Source organism: Semicossyphus pulcher, unplaced genomic scaffold (genome assembly GCF_022749685.1).
Source record: "Semicossyphus pulcher isolate SPU_LCO1_2020_fin unplaced genomic scaffold, fSemPul1.0.p SCAF_12, whole genome shotgun sequence".
NCBI lineage: Eukaryota > Metazoa > Chordata > Actinopteri > Labriformes > Labridae > Semicossyphus > Semicossyphus pulcher.
Genome location: NW_027211626.1, coordinates 5,782,709 through 5,802,924, shown reverse-complemented (window position 1 = coordinate 5,802,924; position 20,216 = coordinate 5,782,709). Strand labels below are relative to the sequence as shown.

Here is a 20,216-nt window from a genome sequence, read left to right as displayed (position 1 = left end):
TACTTGGTGGTAAAAAAAAAAGGATTGTCTTATTGATTGTTTTAATTCTTTCTATTCTGTTCTCCTCTTGTAGGAAGCAGCAAACAGTTTGTCAGGTGGTGAAAACACTGGGTGGTTATTCGATCGTTGACCGGGTGTGTGAGAGCACGACTCATGTGGTGTCGGGGGGTCACCGGCGGACTCTCAATATTCTGTTGGGCATAGCTCGAGGCTGCTGGATCCTCTCCTTTGAATGGGTACGTACTTTATACATTACATTGTGTTATTTCACAAGATGATGATGATGTGTTATACTGTCTTTTGTTTTTCCCCAAATAGATTCTCTGGTGTTTGGAGCAAAGACAATGGATTCCAGAGGAGCCCTATGAACTCTCAGACCAATTCCCTGCCGCACAGGTCAGTACCAATACCAGAACCGATACTAGCACTAGTGTAGTAGCACAACAGTAATGATACCAGCATTAAACTTAGCTCTAAACCTCGTTTTTAATTAGTTAAAACCATAGACTGTTTAAAAAGCCAAACCCTCTCTATCGCCCCCTGCTGACTGGCTGCAGTATAGGTCATAAAGCCCGCCTCCTCCATGTTAACAGATGGGACATGAGTCAAACTATAAAATCAAAATACACACCAAATAAATTTTTCTCAAACATGGTTTCTGTCATTATAGTTCGTTCTTATCATGCTGATTTACGTCCAAGTATTCAATTAGTTATTTGATGCTGTTTAAAGGATGATTGACAGCTCTGTTGACAAATACGGCTCCTGCAGCCGATCTGTTCCGGATTAGCAGAGTAGAGAAGGAACGTCTAGAGGAAATGTAACTAAAACAATCATGACAGTCATTGATGTTTACTTATCTGTGAACGTTAACCTCAGACCAACACAAAGAAGCTGTTCTGCTGTTAAAAAAGCCGACATAAGGGACCTTTGCCGGCGGTAAGTTAAGTGTGTGTTTTGGTTTTGTGGAAGTGGCTACAGCAGCTCCACCTGCCATTCTCGACTGCGCTATCTCTGGCTCCAAAAGACATCACCAGTGCAAGATGGCAGCACCCGTCACAGGGGTGTTTTGGCTTAAATTTTGTACGATGAGAGAGATGGAGGTGCGTCGTCTATCTTTTTATACAGTCATTGGTTAAAACCTTAAAGCTGAAACGGCATTTCGGGAGTATATAGCTTCCGTATCGTATTTCCGGGTGAAACAGGACGTGCAGGCGGGACATATCATTAGAGGGATTTGATTTGATCGTTGAGAAGTGGGCGTAGACAGACGTTCTCCACAGCGCAGTAGCTAGCTAACTGACCAAGCGTTCTTGGTGCTCTGCGGCTAAATGTTGCAGATTGATTGGTTGAACTTGTTTGCTGCTAAGTTGCATAAGCACGCGTGAAATTTAGTTTTACCGGAAGAAAAAATTATCGGATTTTGATATAAGAATACGAAGAAATTGATTTTCTGTATTTTTGTTGGCCTATATTGTCAAATAGATGCACAATATTACAGAGGGTGTGATCTAAAAGGATTAAAATGACATTTTCCATTTCACCTCGACTTTAAGCTATATTGACTAGAATGGCACCATCAGTTGTAAGACTGTTTTAGGTAGTTCATGTCTCAGCCAATATATAATCTTATTGTGTCACAAAAAAAGCAGCCTGTAGATTAAATATGGCCATTTTTTGCACTTTATTCCTGTACAGGTGTCAATTTTATCCTCATAAATCTTATGTACTTTGCATTAAGACAAAAAGATTATGCATTAAGATTTAAATTCCTTTAATTGAATCGTTCTTTTCCTGTATATAAATCCTCTTTACAAAACTCCCTTTTGTCACTCAAAACTAATAAACCCTCGTCAAACCAAAGCTGAGGAAGTCGGTCGGAAACCTGCTAATTTTTATTGCCGGTCATCCATTTTCAGTCCGCTTGTTTTTCCTGAGGCATCCTGTGTGAGTTGTGAACGTTGCCTCTTCCTGAACTCGTCATTCATGAATCACTGTCCTCTCTCGCCGCTGCGAGGGAAGACACGCGGTCTTGATGCAGACAAATGTCAACACATTTCCTCTTGAAATTACATGATGTCTTTTGTTGTGACAGACTCGTGACAGAGAGTATTTTAATGTCCCCACTGGCATTGATCATTCCTTCATTTCATCATCGCATTTAGCGATTGGTAAACCACATGCTTCCCTGTTTTCTTCTATAGTTCCTGTGCCCTTTTTGAGCCTAGTGAGTCAGTTAGTATTAAAGGTAGACGCTGATTTAAGAAGCATTGAAGTACGACAAAATACTCCAGCCTACGTGTCACATGAGGCCGGTTTGTGAGCAGTTTGAACTCTAACTCAACTCTTTGTCGGCTGTCACTTTCCATTAAAAACTCTGCGTTAGATCATTATGTGAAATGTTACAAATCACTGCTTCTTTATTGCTTGATTGGAGTGAGAGGATCTTTATGTACAGATGATTTATTACTGGACCTTGACTTGTCATGTATTTAATCCATTAATTTAGCCAAAACGAGGCATTCCCGTTTAGTTAATTCATCCATAAACACTGTCTCAACTAATTTGCCCAATCAAAAGAAATACATATAAAATAACTTACAATGGAATACAGGATATGATCCATGTTGCCCATTATTAGTCGAGCCTGTATCGCTCTCGTGAAGGTTTACAAATTAAGTTTCAATTGCGTAGTTTAATTGTTGTGAGTGTCCTTAACAACAACAAAAAATATACAAATTTGGAGCTTGTAGAATTTTTATTTTTTTCTAGAAATGATAAAAAGATTGCTGGTAAATTGTGAAGATCTTGCATTTGTGCGTTCACCAGGCTGTTCATGGTTCTGCTGTGGAACAGAGATATTGTGGAAAGGGGCTTAAGAGTTAAGTCTGGGGTCTTAAGCCCCTCTGCCTTGTGGTCGTGTTTAATATTCAACTTCAGGTGTATAACAGCTGGTAGAGCATTGCATTCAAACAGTCTAAAAAATGTAAATCCAGTGTTTCCTGGTGAGAAATCCATCTTCTTTAGGGATTCTGTTTGCTGTTGCCTTAAAGGAACATTACAAAAATATAAATACAACATGTATGAGCATACGGGAACTGCAGAATTAGAGCCTGTGTCCACTAACGTGTTTTGCACTGGCAGCGACCTTGACTATAATTTTGGAGCACTTCTCACTAGCGCTTAGTGTTGCTAGGTTACAAACGTTTTCCGACGGCACTTCTGCTTCCCTCGGTAGTGACCGTTAAACTGTTTAAATTGCTCTGTATGCCTGAAATTTGCTCTTTTACAAAGAAAACATAAGAACGATGGAAAGGAATCGTGTCCTGGCGTCAGCAGCAGCTCTAGACCTGGAAATTGTACCCTCGAACGTCCCGCCCTTTTTTTCATTTTGTTTGGTGAGGGAGAAGTAACATTGACGAGCGTGGCGGTGTTCCAAAAGTTGAACTGAACTTGAAAGTTTCAACTGATGTGGACACACTGAACGTGAACTCAAGGGGCCCCCATTCATTGTGTATCGCAAGCAGCCAATTCGCTGTGCAAAGCATGCTGGGATACCTAGCGACTCGCACCAGGCAAGCGGCGCCACTTTTAAACAGCTTTACTTACTCATTATGTCATAATCATGCATTTAAATAAAACGGTGAATTACTCTTTAGTAGATAAATCTTGTGGGTTGTTAATTTTATTGAAGACTCCTCAGTTCACCGCAATAAGTGACCAGCGAGGCCGGGCTGAAGCAAGTGTCACCGAACTGGTCGCGTGCAGTGTGTCTGCACTGTGAGAGCGCTGTGAGCGCATTTTACAAAAACAGCAGATATCGAGGGCGTTTCGGCGCTTAGGATGCTGAGCATTGAAAATGCTTAACTGAATTGATGTTGTACAGAAAACAGGCGCTGCCAGCACCAAAAACGCAGTTTGTGGACCTTAAACAGGCCCTTATCTTAAAAAAAAATGTATGTGCAATGAACTAGATCTGTAACAAATCTCCGTCATTATAATAATGTTAAATATCTGACTTAAAATCTACATATAAATTAAACAACAAATACATACATTCTCTAAAAAGAAACATTTTCTCTGGCATTTTTACATTTTGCATTTACATTTTCCAGAACAGATATAATAACATCTTTTAGTCAGTTTTTATCTGCATGTTGTACCATAGTCTCTTTTTTAAATGACATTGGCAGCTATTATAACTGTTAAACTGTTTCGTAAACTATATTAAAACATTCAATCAATGTCACATTTTACTATGGCCTCATGACTGATTAGCTAGCTGTTATTACTTAACTCACTATACCTATTTTTATCTATTCACAACACAGTCATGGGTATTTTCAGTAGATACATTTTTGTGATAGTTCATATTTCACAATTCCTGCAACATCCACTCGATTTAATCTTTCACAGACACAAATAAACATGCACAAAATCTTCTTTCCAGAGTTATGTAAAAATATGTGAAGTGCTTTGGCTCCCTTGAGAATTTTATTTTTGGTTTTGTTGTTTGTTGCTGTTTGTCGGGCACAATTTCCTTCAGACTTTGTTTGATTTGAGAGCGACAGTTCAGAGGGAACCCGAGAAGTCTGCTGGTCTGATCATCATCGTCGTGGACTTCAGCGAGTAGCCCGAGCCTTTCCAGTAGTACCATTTGATTCCATTGAAGCGATTTGTGTTCTGGCCTTGTTGGTAGTACATCCCGTTCAAATTGGACGGACCACAGGCATCGAACCACCAACCTACAACAGCAAAACAAACATCAATTTAAATGTTTCTCAAAGGGATAATGCAAACAAGGCTCACACAAGGGATGGTGATGGCTTTCTTTTCTGTAGGTATAATCTGTATACACTGTAGGTAGTATTTATATCGAACCCACACCTATAAAACCTAAACAGTTGAGGTTAATAAACTGTGGCATATGCTCCATATGAATAGCGTTTATGCACCTTTAGGTCGTGTTGCAGCCGTAGCTCTAGCTCTGAAGATGCCATTGAATCTCACCACAGGCTGTGTGATGGTGTCATGGCAGTTATTTCAAATTTGGCAGCATGAAAATGGATGTGAAAGTCAAGATGCTCTTGCTCACAATGATTTCTTTTCACCTATCAGGGACACACACACCCTTTTTGTTATGCTGTTTCACTTTTTTAGAGTCTGCTGGGAAGATGCAGGCTGGTAACTTGGTTTATGAACTCTTAAAGACTTCTGTTTTTGTGCTGCAGGGCAGTCATGCATAGTTGATAGGAATAACATGCTTTTTTGTATATCTGTAAACAGCGTTAAAAAATAACTGAAATTAAATGATTATGACTCCTAGGAGTAGAGTTTTTAAATATTTATTTTGTCTTTAAATGTTGTTATTTTACACAGCTTTCTAATGTGGGTTCCACTGAGTTATAAGTTTAAGGTTTTGTAGGAAGACCTGAACAACTGAATAAGATTAAATATGGCCCAATGAACAAACTTTGCTTATTATTGAACCTTAGTCGGAGAGAAATTGATTTAGCTCTAATTAGGGAGAGTAATGCACTGATTTACCATTGCACTCCATTCTCATTAAGTTTACATGAGTTTGAAAAATAGGGATCCAAATGAAAAGTAATGCAGCAGAACTAAAGACTACATTTCTTTAAAACCTGGCAACTACATTTCCCACAATGCAAATCGACCATCTACAGTTTGGACTGATAGCCTCAAGCAGAAATGAGGACCAGGCTACAAAAGCCTCTTAAGCTCACTTCTCTATGAGTCCCACTGGATGCTGACTCGGGTGACATCACTTGAGGAAACTTTGAACTTCTTGCAGCTCTCTCTGGGGCAACAAAAGGCTTGAGAGGCAATATGACATGAGAGGGAGTGATGTACTGAATATCAGCAGTGATTCTGCTGTGATTCGGTCGTAGGCACAAGGCTGCTGGCCGAGTGCCGGAGATAACTGTTATACAACAGTTACACAAGCGCCAAACAGTAGTAAACAGTAACAATCAACAACAGATTCTTTTTTGCTCCACCAGCTCAACTAGTTCCACAGCTTAACTGAAACTGGACTGTTGTTGCTAAGCAACCCAAACATTCTCCTGCACTCTGTGTCTGCAGGTGACCACAGATCAGCTCTTTTCTTATTATGTGCATTCATCTGTTAGTTTAGTATCATCAGCCAGTGAAATAAGAGTCAGCTGTGTGATTCAGAGTAGGGATAGACCGATTATCGGGCGGGCCGATTATCTGCGCCGATATTCGGCATTTTGACGCATATCGGCATCGGCCTTTATTTTAATTTTAATTTTTTTTTTTTTTTTTAATCCGACGGCCGATAAGAGATCAATTTAAAACTGGGTTATTTTGGCTCTGATGCATATGCTTAAAGGCATTTAAACAAAGTTAAGTGTTGGAGTTTGTATTATTCAGAATTGATGCCAATATTTTCACTTTTACTGCAAATGAATATGAGCTTCAAATATCGGTTATCGGCCTCCTTGACTACTAATAATCTGTATCAGTATCGGCCATGAAAAAACCATATCGGTCCATCTCTAATTCAGAGGTAGATTAATGTACACGTACACGGTCTACTGTAATGTAAATTAACAGTATTTAGAACATCTGGCTGAGACGGAGTGATACACAAGTCCCTGTGATGTTGTATATGCTCTATATCCGCACTCATGGAATGCCTCTTGTCCAATTAGATCACTTGGTCGAAACTAACTGTTGTATAATATATTTAATCCATATATGTAATTGTACTCCCCACAAGCTGTAAACCAACATTGATTTTGAAAGTAGGTGAAATTGTCCTATAAAGCCATAGTAAGCATCAATTCAATCATATTTAAAGATACATCTAATAATTCCTCATTTACTATATATAGATTCACAAATAGTTGTTCATTCAAAAACATTTGGTTTCATATTCCTAATAGCAGATCCTGCTTTACTCTGTTTACTGGGTCAGTGCCACTTAGTCACGATTGTGCATAATGTGCACATGAAGTCCCCTGTGGGAGACCCCTCATGGGAAAAAAGGGATAGGGTAAGGGTTTTCATGCTTTCCTGCTCACTTGGCAGACCCTAATACAGAGGGAGACAAACTTCTGGCAGCGGAGTCACTTTCTGCGGACTGGAGGAGGACTTTTAAACAACAAGAGGAGAGAGGGAAAAGCTCTGTTCCCAGGCTATTAATGTCAGCCATTGTAGGGGCTGAATTCCCCAATGAGTTTATCAGTGATTAACTCAGACCTAATTGTGCTCTTTGACCTGGCCACAAAAGCACGGGAGCGCTTAAAATGCCCTTGAAGATATTTGGGGGAAGTGCCAAGAATTGTGCGGGTGGGAATTTGCTCCACGACAAGTGCCACGACAAGTTGACGTGACAAATACAAATATTAAAAAGCCAGTCACAAGAACTGCGTTTCTTACCCCCTGTTGTCAGCTGTGAACATTTGCAAACACATTTGTCGTTGTCTGCATCCTTTGTACTGAAATCACTTCCTGGCTGCCCGATGCTGCTTATTTTGCCTGCTGTTCCACTGAAGCCTTTAAGGTGTATCCTGTGAAGTGGAAAAAGGAAAAATGAAGGAAGAGGAGGAGGAAGTTGGTGATTGCTGTTCCTCAAAAGGCAGCGTCATACACATGTATACAGCTCTTTGGCCATAGCTTCACTACGACTGGATCTAAAACGGGGTCTGGTAGAAGGAAGTGAGAGCTACTTGAGTTACAGATTTGCGCTCTTACTTTGTATTAGTTATTTTTCTGCTGTTTGTGATGTTCACGAGCAGCCTGGATACACATTTTTCTTCCTCATTTAAAGGTTTCCTGTTATGCTTTTTCTGCAGTGTCTTTATTGGTCTTATCTGGAATTACTGAGGCAACTAGCTGAAGACCAAATGGGTCATAGTTAAGTAGACTTAAGACATGAATAGAAGTGTGTTGAATCGGAGCGTTTCAAGGTCTGTTTGAGAAATTCAAAGGGAGTATCCACTCCACTCCTGAAATCAGCTCAGCTTTGGGAAAGAAAATAACCCTGAATGTTGTCTTATTGCCAACAAGGGCCGGCTTTACATTTCACGTATTTCCTATTTTTCAAACGCTGACCAGTTTTATTACATTATTTTTGGGCTGATGCCAGCACATCCATGTCAGGAAGTTTATGGAGTTTTACAGCAAAGAAGGAATTTATATAGAATAGAAGTAGGCGGTCAGCGTTTACAATCATGAGCTACTTTTTCCAGGAGAGCAATGCGTCTGATGCGGGGACAGAATCAATCCTTCTTACACATTATCCGACCAAATTCAGCGGAAAATCAAGAAGGAGTTTCTCTATAATTAGACTGAATTATTTCACTAAATTATTCCCTCTAATTGAGCTACTTATAAAACAGGCGTGGGTTACAATTCAGACGCATGTATCCAGAAAATGTGGTGATTGCTACCTGACTCCTCTACATGCGGCTTCTTTTAAAGATGGTGCTTCAGAGATGCTTTGTATGTGTTTGAGAATGCATCCTATTTCAAGGACTATTGATTTTACAGTTGTTAATTCTTCATAATTGCAAGGGTTTAAGCTTTGAGGCTTTAGTTAAGCTCCTCGGCTTAAAATTAACAGTTTTAAGTAACTGATCAGGAGAGCAGATACCTAAAGCACTGTCAGGTTATGGAGAATCATTATTCTCTGATTGGCGTCTTTGTGCTCATTAACTTGAGCTTCACGAGCTGTAAATGGGGAAGACGATAACTCAGTCCGTAGAGACTTGGCTTGGGAACCGGAGGGTGGCTGCTTCAAGTCCCGGTACGGACCAAGCGTGGAAATTGGGACTGGTAGCTGGAGAGGTGCCATGTCATTTCCTGAGCACTGTCGAGGTGTCCTTGAGCAAGGCTGCTTGGGGTGCATGTCCATGTGCAGCCCCCTCGCTCCGACACCTCTCCATTAATGCATGTCCACAGAATCCTGTTTGTGCGCGTGTGTATTTCAGGCCTTCGTATATGTAGCATGTTTGTAATAAAAACAGGGAAAACATTGAAATTCCCCTCAGGGATTAATAAAATATACCTTCTTCTAAATCCTTAGCTTCTCTGTTCAGTAATTACCACCAAGCATTGAACTCATCTGCTTCTTTGATGTTTTCAGTGCAGCGTACCTGTAATTCTGCGCTTCACTGTCCAGAGTGAACTGGTCATATTGTGAGAATCCAGAGTTTCCCTCCCAGTCACCCAGCTGGATCCGTAGTTTGTACGACCGTTGAGATGTCAGTCTGGAGACAAATTCATTTCCTAACCAGAGTTCACCTGAAGGATCGCCAAACCCCTGAACAAACACACAAAAGAAATGTATTTAAAAATAATAGTTGAGCTCCTGCCAAAGGTTGTAGGTTGCAAACAAAAAGAGGAACAACATGTTCAGTTCATTTCTTTGCTTTTACACTGAAAGATATTTCATCAGACTACTCCCCTTCAGCAGTTACACAAAACTATCATCACAATAAGACATTGATAACAACGAATGGTTTAAACTGAGCTTGCACTGTGGTTGGAATAAGGAAAGTTCATGAATGCTTTCCTCCTGACTGATTGCTCTGCAGGAACTTGAGTTTCTTGTTGGCCTGGTCTTGGACCTTTGGGACCTTTTGATGTTGAACTTGGCATTGGCAATTCTGGTCACTTTTCCAGGGATCGTGTTACCCCTTTTTGATTGTAGATTATAGTTTAAGATGCAATCTTGTGTGGCAAATGGCTAAAATTACCGTACATTCCAAATGGTGCAAGTGCCTTGCTGGCATAATTTCATGAAAAGCAGATGGCAGTCACTTTGGCTCTCTGTTTTTTGTTGTTGTTGTTTGCCTTTTTTTCTTTGATCTTTGGATTTCTTCTAAGATTCGCCCCTAACCGAGAAGAATTACTGGGCCAACTCTCAGTCGTTTGCCAAAACCAAAACTGGCGAGTGTCCTGTGTAGTCGGAAAGAAAGCTGTAGCCTGGGTTTTATTTTTCAAAGGGAAGAATTTCTTCTTGATAGCTTTTACCTTTTTGTACTCCTGCCACGTACGGTGAAAGTCAACACGCCCGTCAAAGCGTTTTTGTAGCACTGTCCAACCTCCTCCTTCTGTCTCCATGTCACAGAAAGCCTTCAAACACAACAAACATGAGTCACTGTTATTGATAATCCTTAATTATTTCTCTTTGAAAAACATCTTCTGATTTATAGTTTGACAACGGCGTCTTATGTGAGTTTGGATAAAACAAATGTTAAGTTACAGGGAAAGGGTAAAAGTCCATCCATTGAAAAGTATCTAAGGAGATCACAGTTTAAACACAAGCATGCACATCATTAATGGAGTCTGAGAACATTTTAATTTATCATCCCCGCCCTAAAGCACAAAACTGTTTGCTGAGCACTTCCAGAAGTGTGCAGGTTGTGTGAGATGTTTAGATTTAACAACCAGATTATGTAACAAGAGGAGCTTTTTACTGATTCGAATTTATACGGTCTGAGTCGATTAAACAAGCGTGCTTTACCTTCACCTCTGTCGTAGTGTTGGGTAATGTCAGTGTGTAGGCTCCGCTCTGCCTGTTTCCTGACTTGAACACAGCAGCACAGTCCATGAATGTGGTAGGAGTGTCCTGCATCATGACTTGTTTTGTCTCTGTAGAAGAAATAAGCCGTGTTAATTAGACTCCACACATTTGTTCTGCATTGATCCGCCCGTCTTTGATAAGTTCACATCCTGCATGTCCACTGCTTTATGCTTTGACAGTGAGGCATGTGGTAATTAAAGCTACGTGGCTGCCCTTTGTGCAATGCAAAACAACAGCACAATCACACACAATGGCCTCAATAATTAAATATTGATAGGGTTTGTTTGAATGGAGGAATTAGTGCAGTTTTTCATTTGTGTCCACTATCTAAATTTCCAGCTGCCTCTGCCTACATGTTTGGACTCTGTCTATACATGCGTCTCATCATGCTACAGAGTAAAGACGTTACCTCGAGGGGAGCCCGCAGAGATGGTGTGAATGAGGTTGTTCACGGTGTCCAGGAGCTCCTGCTGCTGATGCTGCAGTACTGTGTTGTTGGACGAGACTTTGAGTAGCTGCTGCTCCAACTGACCAATGATGGCCGTCTGTTTCACAATAAGGATCTGAAGCTGCTCCTTTTCCTCTCGAAGCATCTTCAGCTCCACCTGCCGCTGCTCCTCCATGTCCCCCACCTTTTTCTCCAGGAAGCTGAGGCGAAGCGGACAGACAGTTTAGCAGCGAGCTTCCTCTTTGCTTTGCACATAAGCCAAATGCTGTACTGAAAATTGTCTTTATTTTGATGTCCTCACCTGTTTTTGTCGTTCAGCTTGTTGATTTCATTTGTTTGGACGATTAGCTGTTTTTCCAACTTGTTGGTCGACAAGGAGTTTTCAAGAAGTCTACGCTCAAGTCGAGTTGTGTGATGAATTACCTAAAAAGTGAAGAATAAGCAGTTCAGTCACGCTATGTCCCAGATATACGAGGGATGGGTCATGATTCTCAAATATTCGAATTGTTATTCATTTAAAAATATATTTTTTCCATTGTTTTTCCAGCGCCTGGTTGTAATGCGATACTACCGCCAGACGGTGGCTGTAGGGCATCTGAGAGCTCTTTGCTAACCGCCATTAAATAATCAAAGAAGAAGAAAGCATTAGGGCCAGGTGCCAATTAAACAGGTGTGGAGCTGTGAGATTTGCAACCGAAGAAAAAATATAGAGACTTCTGCAGCTGTCGAAGTGCTCTGTGTGGAAAATGAGGTCAAACTTTCAAAGGTAAAACTAGCAATATCAAAACTGCACAACAACTATGCACAGTCATTTAATGGTCGACTAGTTCCCAGTGAATGTCTATGTCTTTTGAAATAATCTATTTGTTTATTTATAAATGCTCCAGATAATGATGTTATCAAGATCCTCTTATAATGCCACTTGTTTCTCAACACATCTTAAGAGTTTGCAATGAAACACTGAGCAGCTTTTGGCAGAGGGATTTGGGGTTATGCAGTTGTATTCAACATTTCTCCATTTTCATTCATTTAAAGTTTGCAAATAACACCGTTAAGGGATTTAGGAAATGATGGAACTTAGAAGAAGGCATGACAAAACAACAATAAACAACATGTTTCTAAAACTCCTAATTGACATAACAGCACCAACATTTTGTCTGGTCAACAGTCAGCTTGTTTGGATATTATGTTCTGTTTTCCATTAGTGGATCAAGTTCAACAAAAGCCCAGTTTGCACTCCTGGAGTGAACAAACAGCCATTAGCGAAATGGAAAATCGTGGCAGGAAAGAACAACCAAATTCCAATACAGCAGACGTACTGTACCTGAACAAGGGAAACATTCAAAATTAACCTACTTTCACAGACCGACATATTGAACAAAACTCCGGGGTTGGGGACCTTGCCTCGAATTTCCCATTTTGGAGGAACTGAACTCAGCAAAAAGCAGGTTGTTTACATGGATCCTGGCTGTGTCTCTCCAATGGAGCTGTTGATGTCTTTGAACAGACGGATGTGTGATTGTGACAAACTGATAGACCCTTTCTGTGGGAATACGAGTGTGCTAATAACAGGAAATGCTGTACAGTTGGCTCACATAAGGTCATTGACGTGTAGCCACAATAATAAACTGACGCAGTCATGCCTGTTTTTCTCCCCGCTTATTTTTCTGACACTCTGAAGCTAAATTTTTTAATGCAGTGTATTACCGAGCACACCTAGGCTTCCATTTATGAATGCCAAAAAGTCAGGTCGAACATATTCATGCAGTATTACTCGGTGTTCCTCTGCAGAGCATGTGTGCTGTCTGTAATTGTTTCCTTCTGCGTGTTTAAAGTAGTGTGCAGTGCAGCCTCACCTGTGCCTCCACATTGGTCAGTTTCCTTGTTTGCTCTGCAGTTTGACTCAGCAGGTTGGTTCCAATTTCAATCATTGTCGCTGTGTGATTGTGTACAGCGGTCTGTTGCATTTGGACCATGTCCTGCTTCATGCTGTCCTGTATGTAGTTCTCCAGCTGCCGCAAAGAGGAACGAGAGTTTTAGTGTTACATATACACAATCCTGTATTACATTCATAAAGTAGATCACAGACTGACAGTCTGCCTCTGTACTGTTGGACACAGAGCAGCTCTTTTTATTGCTTTATTTCTTCAGCAACCTTGTTCGTAGTTGATTAGACAGAGAAATCTTTTTCACATGTATTCTTCTCTTCAGATGTTCCCTGTTGGTTTAGGGACTCAGTCCAGGGACTGGAGTGCATTAACACCACTGTTATAAAGAGGGATGAATCAAGAGTTACCCTACTGTATGATAACAGAAATAAAGCTGTTATCAATACCTGTTAACAAATTGAAAACTCTGTATTAGGCATGGGAAGATATGAGAATTGGGTGTCGCAATTATACACGAGTATACCTCATCAATCATAAAGTCTGCCTGCATTTTTAACTTATAAATTAAATATAAATAAATAAACATGTTAGGATGTTAAAAATAATTATCCTTATCCTTAAAGGAGGGGTATTATGATCATTTCAAGCTTTGTATTTCACTCTGTGAAGTGGAGTAGCTTAACATAATTTACAGCTAATTCATTTTTCTCACACTGGTGCTCTGTGCAGGCCCTCATGCAGCCTCTGTCCCTTTAAGAAACCCCGCCCCTACAAGCCCGCTTTCTTCTGATTGGCCAGCTCTCCAAAGCCTGCTGAGGCTACACTTTGTGACATCACAAAGTGCAGCTTGTAGAAAAAACTGTGTGAAACCTGGCGTTCACTGCAGACTGAGCTGAGAAACCTGGGGATTACTCCAACATACTTTTACCCACAGATTTGAAACCTCACCCACGTTTAGTCTGAACATCCAACATTGTAACATTATATATATATATGTCTTAAAATGTGAAACAGCATCATACTCCCTCTTTAAAATCCTCTTTCTTCCCATACTTTGACATCATATCTCCTATAAGTGCACAGGAATATGCCTTTGTCAACCCCTGGAAACACACCAGTCTTGCTTTATCAGACTATTATGAAGGACTGTAAAGAACTGTTGTTACCATTTTTTACGTTGACATTTAAACACCAATAGAAGCAGTTGCTTGTAGAACTACTGCTTCCTTTGTTGTTTGTCTAAATGTGACTCAAGATGACAAACAGCATTTACAGTTCTCATGTAACCTTCCCCATATCAAACCTCTTAATCATAGGCATAGTACAATGGCTCCGAGCATGCAGTATGTCTCCTCTAGGTGGGGAGAAGGTCAGTGTTTCATCTTTACCATATTTGTTCCTATCTACCTTACAGTATTTCCATATTTAGCCCGAGACCAATCATTAAGTTATTTCCTGCATGGTGTTCCTGAGCGGCAATCAGGTCACACGACTCGTAAACAGGATGGATGTGTTGAGTGAGGAGTTACATCCTTCACGACGGTGTGACATCTGTGTACAACCGGAGATGTTTGTCATAATCCTTTTTGTTATTTACTAATCAGTCAGTAGTGCAACCTCAAAATAGCCACTTTTATTATTATTGTTAGTCTGTTGCAAATGCAATCAGCGCTGATTTTGTTTGTCTTCCTTTCATGACTCGTGTGTGTGTGTTTCTGTTCTTGGATACACACATGGATGTGTGCTAGGTGGAAGCTTTTCATTTGGATTGCTGGCAGGATTTCCTATTGACAGTCAATGATCTAATCAGTTGTTTACTCCGTGTGCCTCAAAGGCGTCAGTAAGGGATGACTGTGTTCCTCATTCACACGAGAGCCGGACGACAAATTGTTTTCCTCAGGTGTCATCAGCAAAGAAATCTGTACTGTAAACTGACTTTGATCACTTTAACAACTTTTTAAATCACAGCACAGACAAAGTATTTTTCTGGATCGTAGGGAGGACCCTCTGCGGGTAAAAATGTCTTCGTGACAGCAGTGTGAAGTTATTTAAAGCTCCTGTGAGGAATTTATCGCTGGTGATGAAACAGACTGAAATTATTACTCTACATGAACGTGAGTGATACATATGACTTAAAGAAAGTAGGATGAGATTTTTTGTACCACTTAAGCATGTACAGAACAACATCAGCAAAGAGATAAGAGGTATGGCTTTGTCTACAGGGGGCGCCAAAATCAACACAAACTAAAAGTTCCTCACAGGAGCTTTAAGTTTTTACGATTTAGTCCGATTCCTCCTTATGAAGCAGCAATTACTTGTTTCCTTACAGTTACTTACTCTCCATCTAGACCCTTTAATCTATCAAACTGTGAACTCTTGTAAAAGAGAACTATCTTAGACCTGGAACTAAAGGAACTCGTCTCATTGGATGCTTTAATGTGAAAAACTTGGAGGCAGACACATCCCGCTGTAGATGCTCTGCTTGATATATTTATGATTGTGGTTTTAATTGTTATTTCATGTCTTTTATTGTATTATAGTCACGTATTCTGTGTTATGTTTGTCTGTATGGCTGCAGATTGTTTGTCAGAGACTTTGTTAATGTGCTGCTGACTCGCTCTTGAGCGCCACCCACTGGCGATAATCGCTAGTCATGGGAGCACACTTCCCAATTTAACCAAGCGTCTAAGGCTGGCTGTCTTTGTCGTGGTTGTAACTCTTGATTTTCCTCACTTTCGTTTATAGAGTGTTTGACTTAATCCGAGAGTCAAATTTGTTTCTTTTTCTCTAAGTTGTATCTGTAGTCACCGATCTTTTCTTTGTTTGTTCAGCCATAGTAGATTACTGTTTACTCGCAACACTTGCAGAGAGCGGAAATGCAGCCGCTCCACCCAGTCCATAAAAATACGATATACTGCAAATGCAAAGGCTAAAAAAAACAACTATATCCTCTGTATTAAAGTTTAGTTATATATATAATCCATCAATTATTCAATTTGTCAATTTCCTCAACCTGTTTATTCCCATCAGGATTCAGGGGGAGCTGAAACCTGTCGAAAACTGGAGTGCATCTTCTCATCAAAAGATCTAATTTAGTATTCAAACACTCCTAGATTATTTTTTTGGCTTCTTCTTCTTTATTATATCGGACAGATGAAGAGAGACAGGACATGTGGGGAGTAGAGAGTGGGGGATGACATGCACCAAAAGATCGGCAGACAGGGTGTCAAACCTGCGATCAGTGCAACAAGGACTGAAGCCTCTGTATATGGGGCGCCTGCTCTACCAGCTAAACCAGCGCCCCATATACTTCAATTTTAATCAATTGAAGTCGCATGCAAGCGTAAAGCTTACAGCTAACACAGTTGTACAACTTGTTCTAATTTTTCTGCTCTTTAGCTGCAGGAGAAATGTGGCTTTCTTGTTTTATCATATAGGTCAATAGTTTTGGCAAATGTTAGTTCTCTGCCACGATGATTTTTCTGGGTCACTTAGAAATTAATGGCATTTGCACATTTGCTTCCTGATAGACTAAAGCAATGTCTGTTTATTTAGCTTTGTTAATGCAGAGCCGAAGTCAAGTATAAAATAGTGAGAATATGTGTCAATCTTTGGTGCAGTTCTTACAGATTCAGGAGTGTTGTAAATTGTGCTGCGTTCTTACGCATCAGTTTTGTCCTTTATGGGAAGATATCAAGTTAATTTTAGAAAATATATTTTATTTATTGGCCTTTTTTATGCCTTTATTTAAAGAGAGGACAGAGGATAGTGTTGGAAACAGGGGAAGAGAGAATGAGGGATGACGCACAGCGAAGGGCCGAAGGCGGGAGTCGGACCTGCAGGGGCCGCTGCATGGAAGACTGTAGTCTCAGTACATGGGACGCCAATTTAACCGCTGAGGTAAACTTTTATGATATGAAATTTAACAATAACACTTTAGTTGTAGTTTCTTCTCATGTGTTTATCTCCTTGTGTGCAAATTAATTTAGCTGGGTCGCACGACAGAGGAAGGTGCTGGAGTCCTCTTTCATTCACATGGACAGGCGAAGTGTGTTGATGCAGGTAGAGCTAAAACTCTGGTGACACCTCATTAATCATCAACACCTCTTTGTATGTCAGAAATATGTAACCACGTGCTCTGTTGTTCTGTGAAACGTTCGGTTGTGTTGCTAAAAGGCTTTGATGAAGCACTTGAGCTGCTGGTGAGCGCAGCGAGTTACTGAGTAGCGGCGACTAAATCCTGAAGAACTTCAAAGCGGTGTGCCCTCTGAGCTCTCCTGTGGAACATCAGAGCTTGTTTTATGTTATGAGGCAGGCATTGTGTGATCAAGCTGTGAGATGTTACTGTGCTGTCTGGCTCGACTTGGATAGTTCTGATCGTTAATCACTCTGAAGAGGAGGAAGAAGAAAGAGGCAGTTCACTTCTTTCACTCGCACGAGTAATGGCTCAGTAAACTGAAAGGGAAGTCTGCATCCGTCGTGTGGACACCTGTGTGGAGTCTTTGTCAGTCCTCAAGCTCGTTATCCAATGAATGGAGACGTATTTCACACATTTTCTTTCTGAAACGGATTCTCAAAGAATTTGTTTTTAAAGAAAACATGGCTTTTTCTGTGTTACAGCTCAGATAACTTTACCTCTAGGCAACTCTGATATGATTACACCTTTAAGCGAATTTGTTATTTTTTACGTAGAGCTTTGCTTAATTTAGAGCTTTGTCTTAATTTGGGTGGAAACATGTCAGGCCTAATTCATGATTCACAAGGAAGTAGTGGTTAAGTATGAGCCTGAAAATAATCTGCACATTACATGAAAACAATAATCAACAGCTATCCTCGAATTTTTGTGAGTCAGAACGTTTAAATTTCATGGTTCCTCAAGTTAGAAGTTGTTATTTCAGTAAAACAGAACATGTGGATTCATATTTGTGTCGGATAATTTTGCAAAAGTTCAGCCAAATTATCCTCGTTTTCCAGACTGGGTGTTTAAAGCTGCTGCCTTCCTTAGTTTAGGAAATTGGAAAGGAAGTAGAAATGTCTCCACTCACACCTGTTTTTTTTCCTTCTCTTGATCACATTTCATCCTCTTACAAATCCTCATGACATGTCTCAGATACCTGGTTAAACTTTTTCCCCTTTCGCACTCAAACCTCTCTAATAGAAACAGTCCAGTCTCTCTCATGGGTGTGACAGACGCTTACCTTCAGCAGCCACTGTGTGTTGTTCTCCATGGTCATCTCCAGTTGCTCCAGCCTCTGAGCCGACTCGTCGTTGTCCGCCGGTCCGTCCTCTTGAACGGGATAGTTGTAGCTGCTGCTCTGGGTTTGGCAGTTTTCCTGCTCGGGCAGCAGAAAGGTGTAGCTGCACGGCCCGTTCTGGATCTGATACTGTCTCTTAGCCGCAGCGCTGTATCCCGTCCCCAGACCAAGGCAGAAACTTAAAACTAATAAGTCCACTTTCAGCATCTTCATAATAAAGGTTTTTACTTTGAAATAAAGTTACAACTCCTTGGATTTTCTCTCAGTGACAGGACGTCTCTCCCCAGCAGCATCCGAGTGTAAACAGTCCTCTTGAGATTCCTTTTATTACCTCTCAGTGGTAGGAGGAGAAAAAGCCATCAGGAATTAGAGCTGGTGTGTCATTCCCTCAGGTTACCGGTGCCAGACTGCATGTGCTCGCTTTTCATCAAGCCCCCGACCACTTGTTTGAGCTTCTCATGGTCCCCTCTGATTAGCTAACTGTGAGTTTAAAACCACTCCCCCCCCTCGCTGAGGCCAGTCACTGTGAAGAGCAGTGAAGTGGAGATTCCTTTCAGTACACACTCTCGAAACAACACAGGGGAGCAGATGCACAAACTACACACGTTCCACTATATCCTCTACAAAAGCCACGTGTTTTTTTTTCTGCTCTGGTTGAACGGCGACTCAGGATGCAGCTGTCCACCTTCAGCACACTCTGTGATAGTAGCAGCGTCCATCCCATTCATTCAAGAATGTTTCCCGGCCTCTGACAAAGCATCTTTGAATGGGACACTCAGAGGAAGAAGCCTTCATTTATAATACATTATTTACTCTTTCCACGTATTTTTCTACTTTCCTCCTACAAGATACTAAATCTACATTAAAACCCAAATTGATTTAAATTAAAACATCCTTTTCCTGAGCCTTTTTCTCTTCTTTTTCTAAGTCCAAGATGTTTTAAAACAATCCCCAGAGGTTTCTCCAGATGTCAGAGTCTAAAATATTCTGTTATTGTTACATACTAAAGTTACCACTTATTGACCTCTGACCACAAGATAGACATGGCATCTGCTTCTGGGTAGATTTATGCAACGTCAGCCTAAATGCACTTGGCCCGTCTCTGTCTGAGTCATAAGAATAATCAAGCATTATTTGTTCTTATCCTTAAAGAGCACAAAAAGTCGTGGGAAAGTTGTTTTGCGTCTTTGTTTTCTCTCACAACAAAATGCAGCTTTGTAATTGTAGGCTACCTTGTTTGATTTTGTTAACTTGTGAGTATGTGGGCACGCTGTGGGTGTTTTCTGTATCCGGCCCCAGAGTTTCATGTCTACACAAGCTTGAAATAGCACGGCTGAAAGTGATACCACGCCTGTGAACTTTTTTACTTTTAATTTAAAGTGTGAATGCTCGTTCGAGCAACTGTTAATCCTGAAAATGAGACATTATACTAAAACGGTTGAATGTTTTCCGGGCATAAAAAAGGCTGTGTGACATTTTTAGGCATGTTCTGATGTTATTAAAGTCTGCTTTGTAAACAACATGCCTGAAATGCTTGCGTTAGTAGCTTGTTATCTGCGGCTTAACGAACAGTTCTGAGAAAGAATCACCCTGTGAGCGGACTGACTCCCCCAAACATGCAACAATCCAGCCTTAAACGACCTTTACCTGTTATAATGACCATCCTGCATGAGACAAAGGGAATGTTTAGGGTCTCTTCCCTTATTTGCAGCATTATGCTATGTAACATAAGTCAGTCTGAGGGCTCTCGTGTCACAGTGGGGAACAGAGTGCAGGTGCATTGTGCAGGAAGGGCATTGACATAAGAGGATGTTTTGTCCCATACTGCAGGAATGTGCCTCCATCATAGACACTCTTTACTTCCCCTTGCAGTTAAATCAAAATTGAACACACCTTGTCCATCTCCAGCCTGCAAATGTGAGATAAATCAAGCTTTATATTGTGCAGTGAACCTTCATTTTACCCCAGCATGACCGCATTTTAGTCTGAACTGCACCACATTTCATTTTTTGACAGGAAAGCCTCAGATTTGCCCTCCGCGGTCG

At 40.7% G+C, this 20,216-nt stretch overlaps 2 protein-coding genes across 2 annotated transcripts in view; one reads left to right on the top strand and one right to left on the bottom strand.

Annotated features, from left to right (window-relative positions):
• The window catches only part of mcph1 (microcephalin 1), a 35,597-nt gene that overhangs the window by 11,090 nt on the left and 4,291 nt on the right, over positions 1–20,216 (top strand). Inside the window, exons 12-13 of the mRNA XM_069658434.1 lie at positions 74–236; positions 319–396. Coding sequence (XP_069514535.1) covers positions 74–236; positions 319–396 — 241 coding nt within the window. The remainder of the gene's footprint in view (positions 1–73; positions 237–318; positions 397–20,216) is intronic.
• Positions 4,084–18,384, bottom strand: angpt2a (angiopoietin 2a). The gene is made up of 9 exons (XM_069658435.1): positions 18,115–18,384; positions 12,884–13,039; positions 11,329–11,450; positions 10,989–11,227; positions 10,520–10,647; positions 10,027–10,128; positions 9,147–9,313; positions 7,429–7,559; positions 4,084–4,745 (listed from the first exon to the last, which is right to left on the bottom strand). Exons 1-9 carry the CDS (start codon positions 18,382–18,384, stop codon positions 4,573–4,575), a joined length of 1,488 nt encoding a protein of 495 aa, XP_069514536.1. The 3' UTR covers positions 4,084–4,572.

What these genes read in the sequence shown, in the direction of transcription:
- angpt2a (XM_069658435.1), bottom strand. Translation starts at nt 18,384, where the DNA reads ATGAAGATGCTGAAAGTGGACTTATTAGTTTTAAGTTTCTGCCTTGGT. An exon ending in CTCTGCGGGCTCCCCTCGAG is followed by an intron (nt 10,648 to 10,988) that starts GTAACGTCTTTA and finishes TTTCTTCTACAG; the next exon opens with AGACAAAACAAGTCATGATG. An exon ending in AGTGAAGCGCAGAATTACAG is followed by an intron (nt 7,560 to 9,146) that starts GTACGCTGCACT and finishes TCCACTTCACAG; the next exon opens with GATACACCTTAAAGGCTTCA.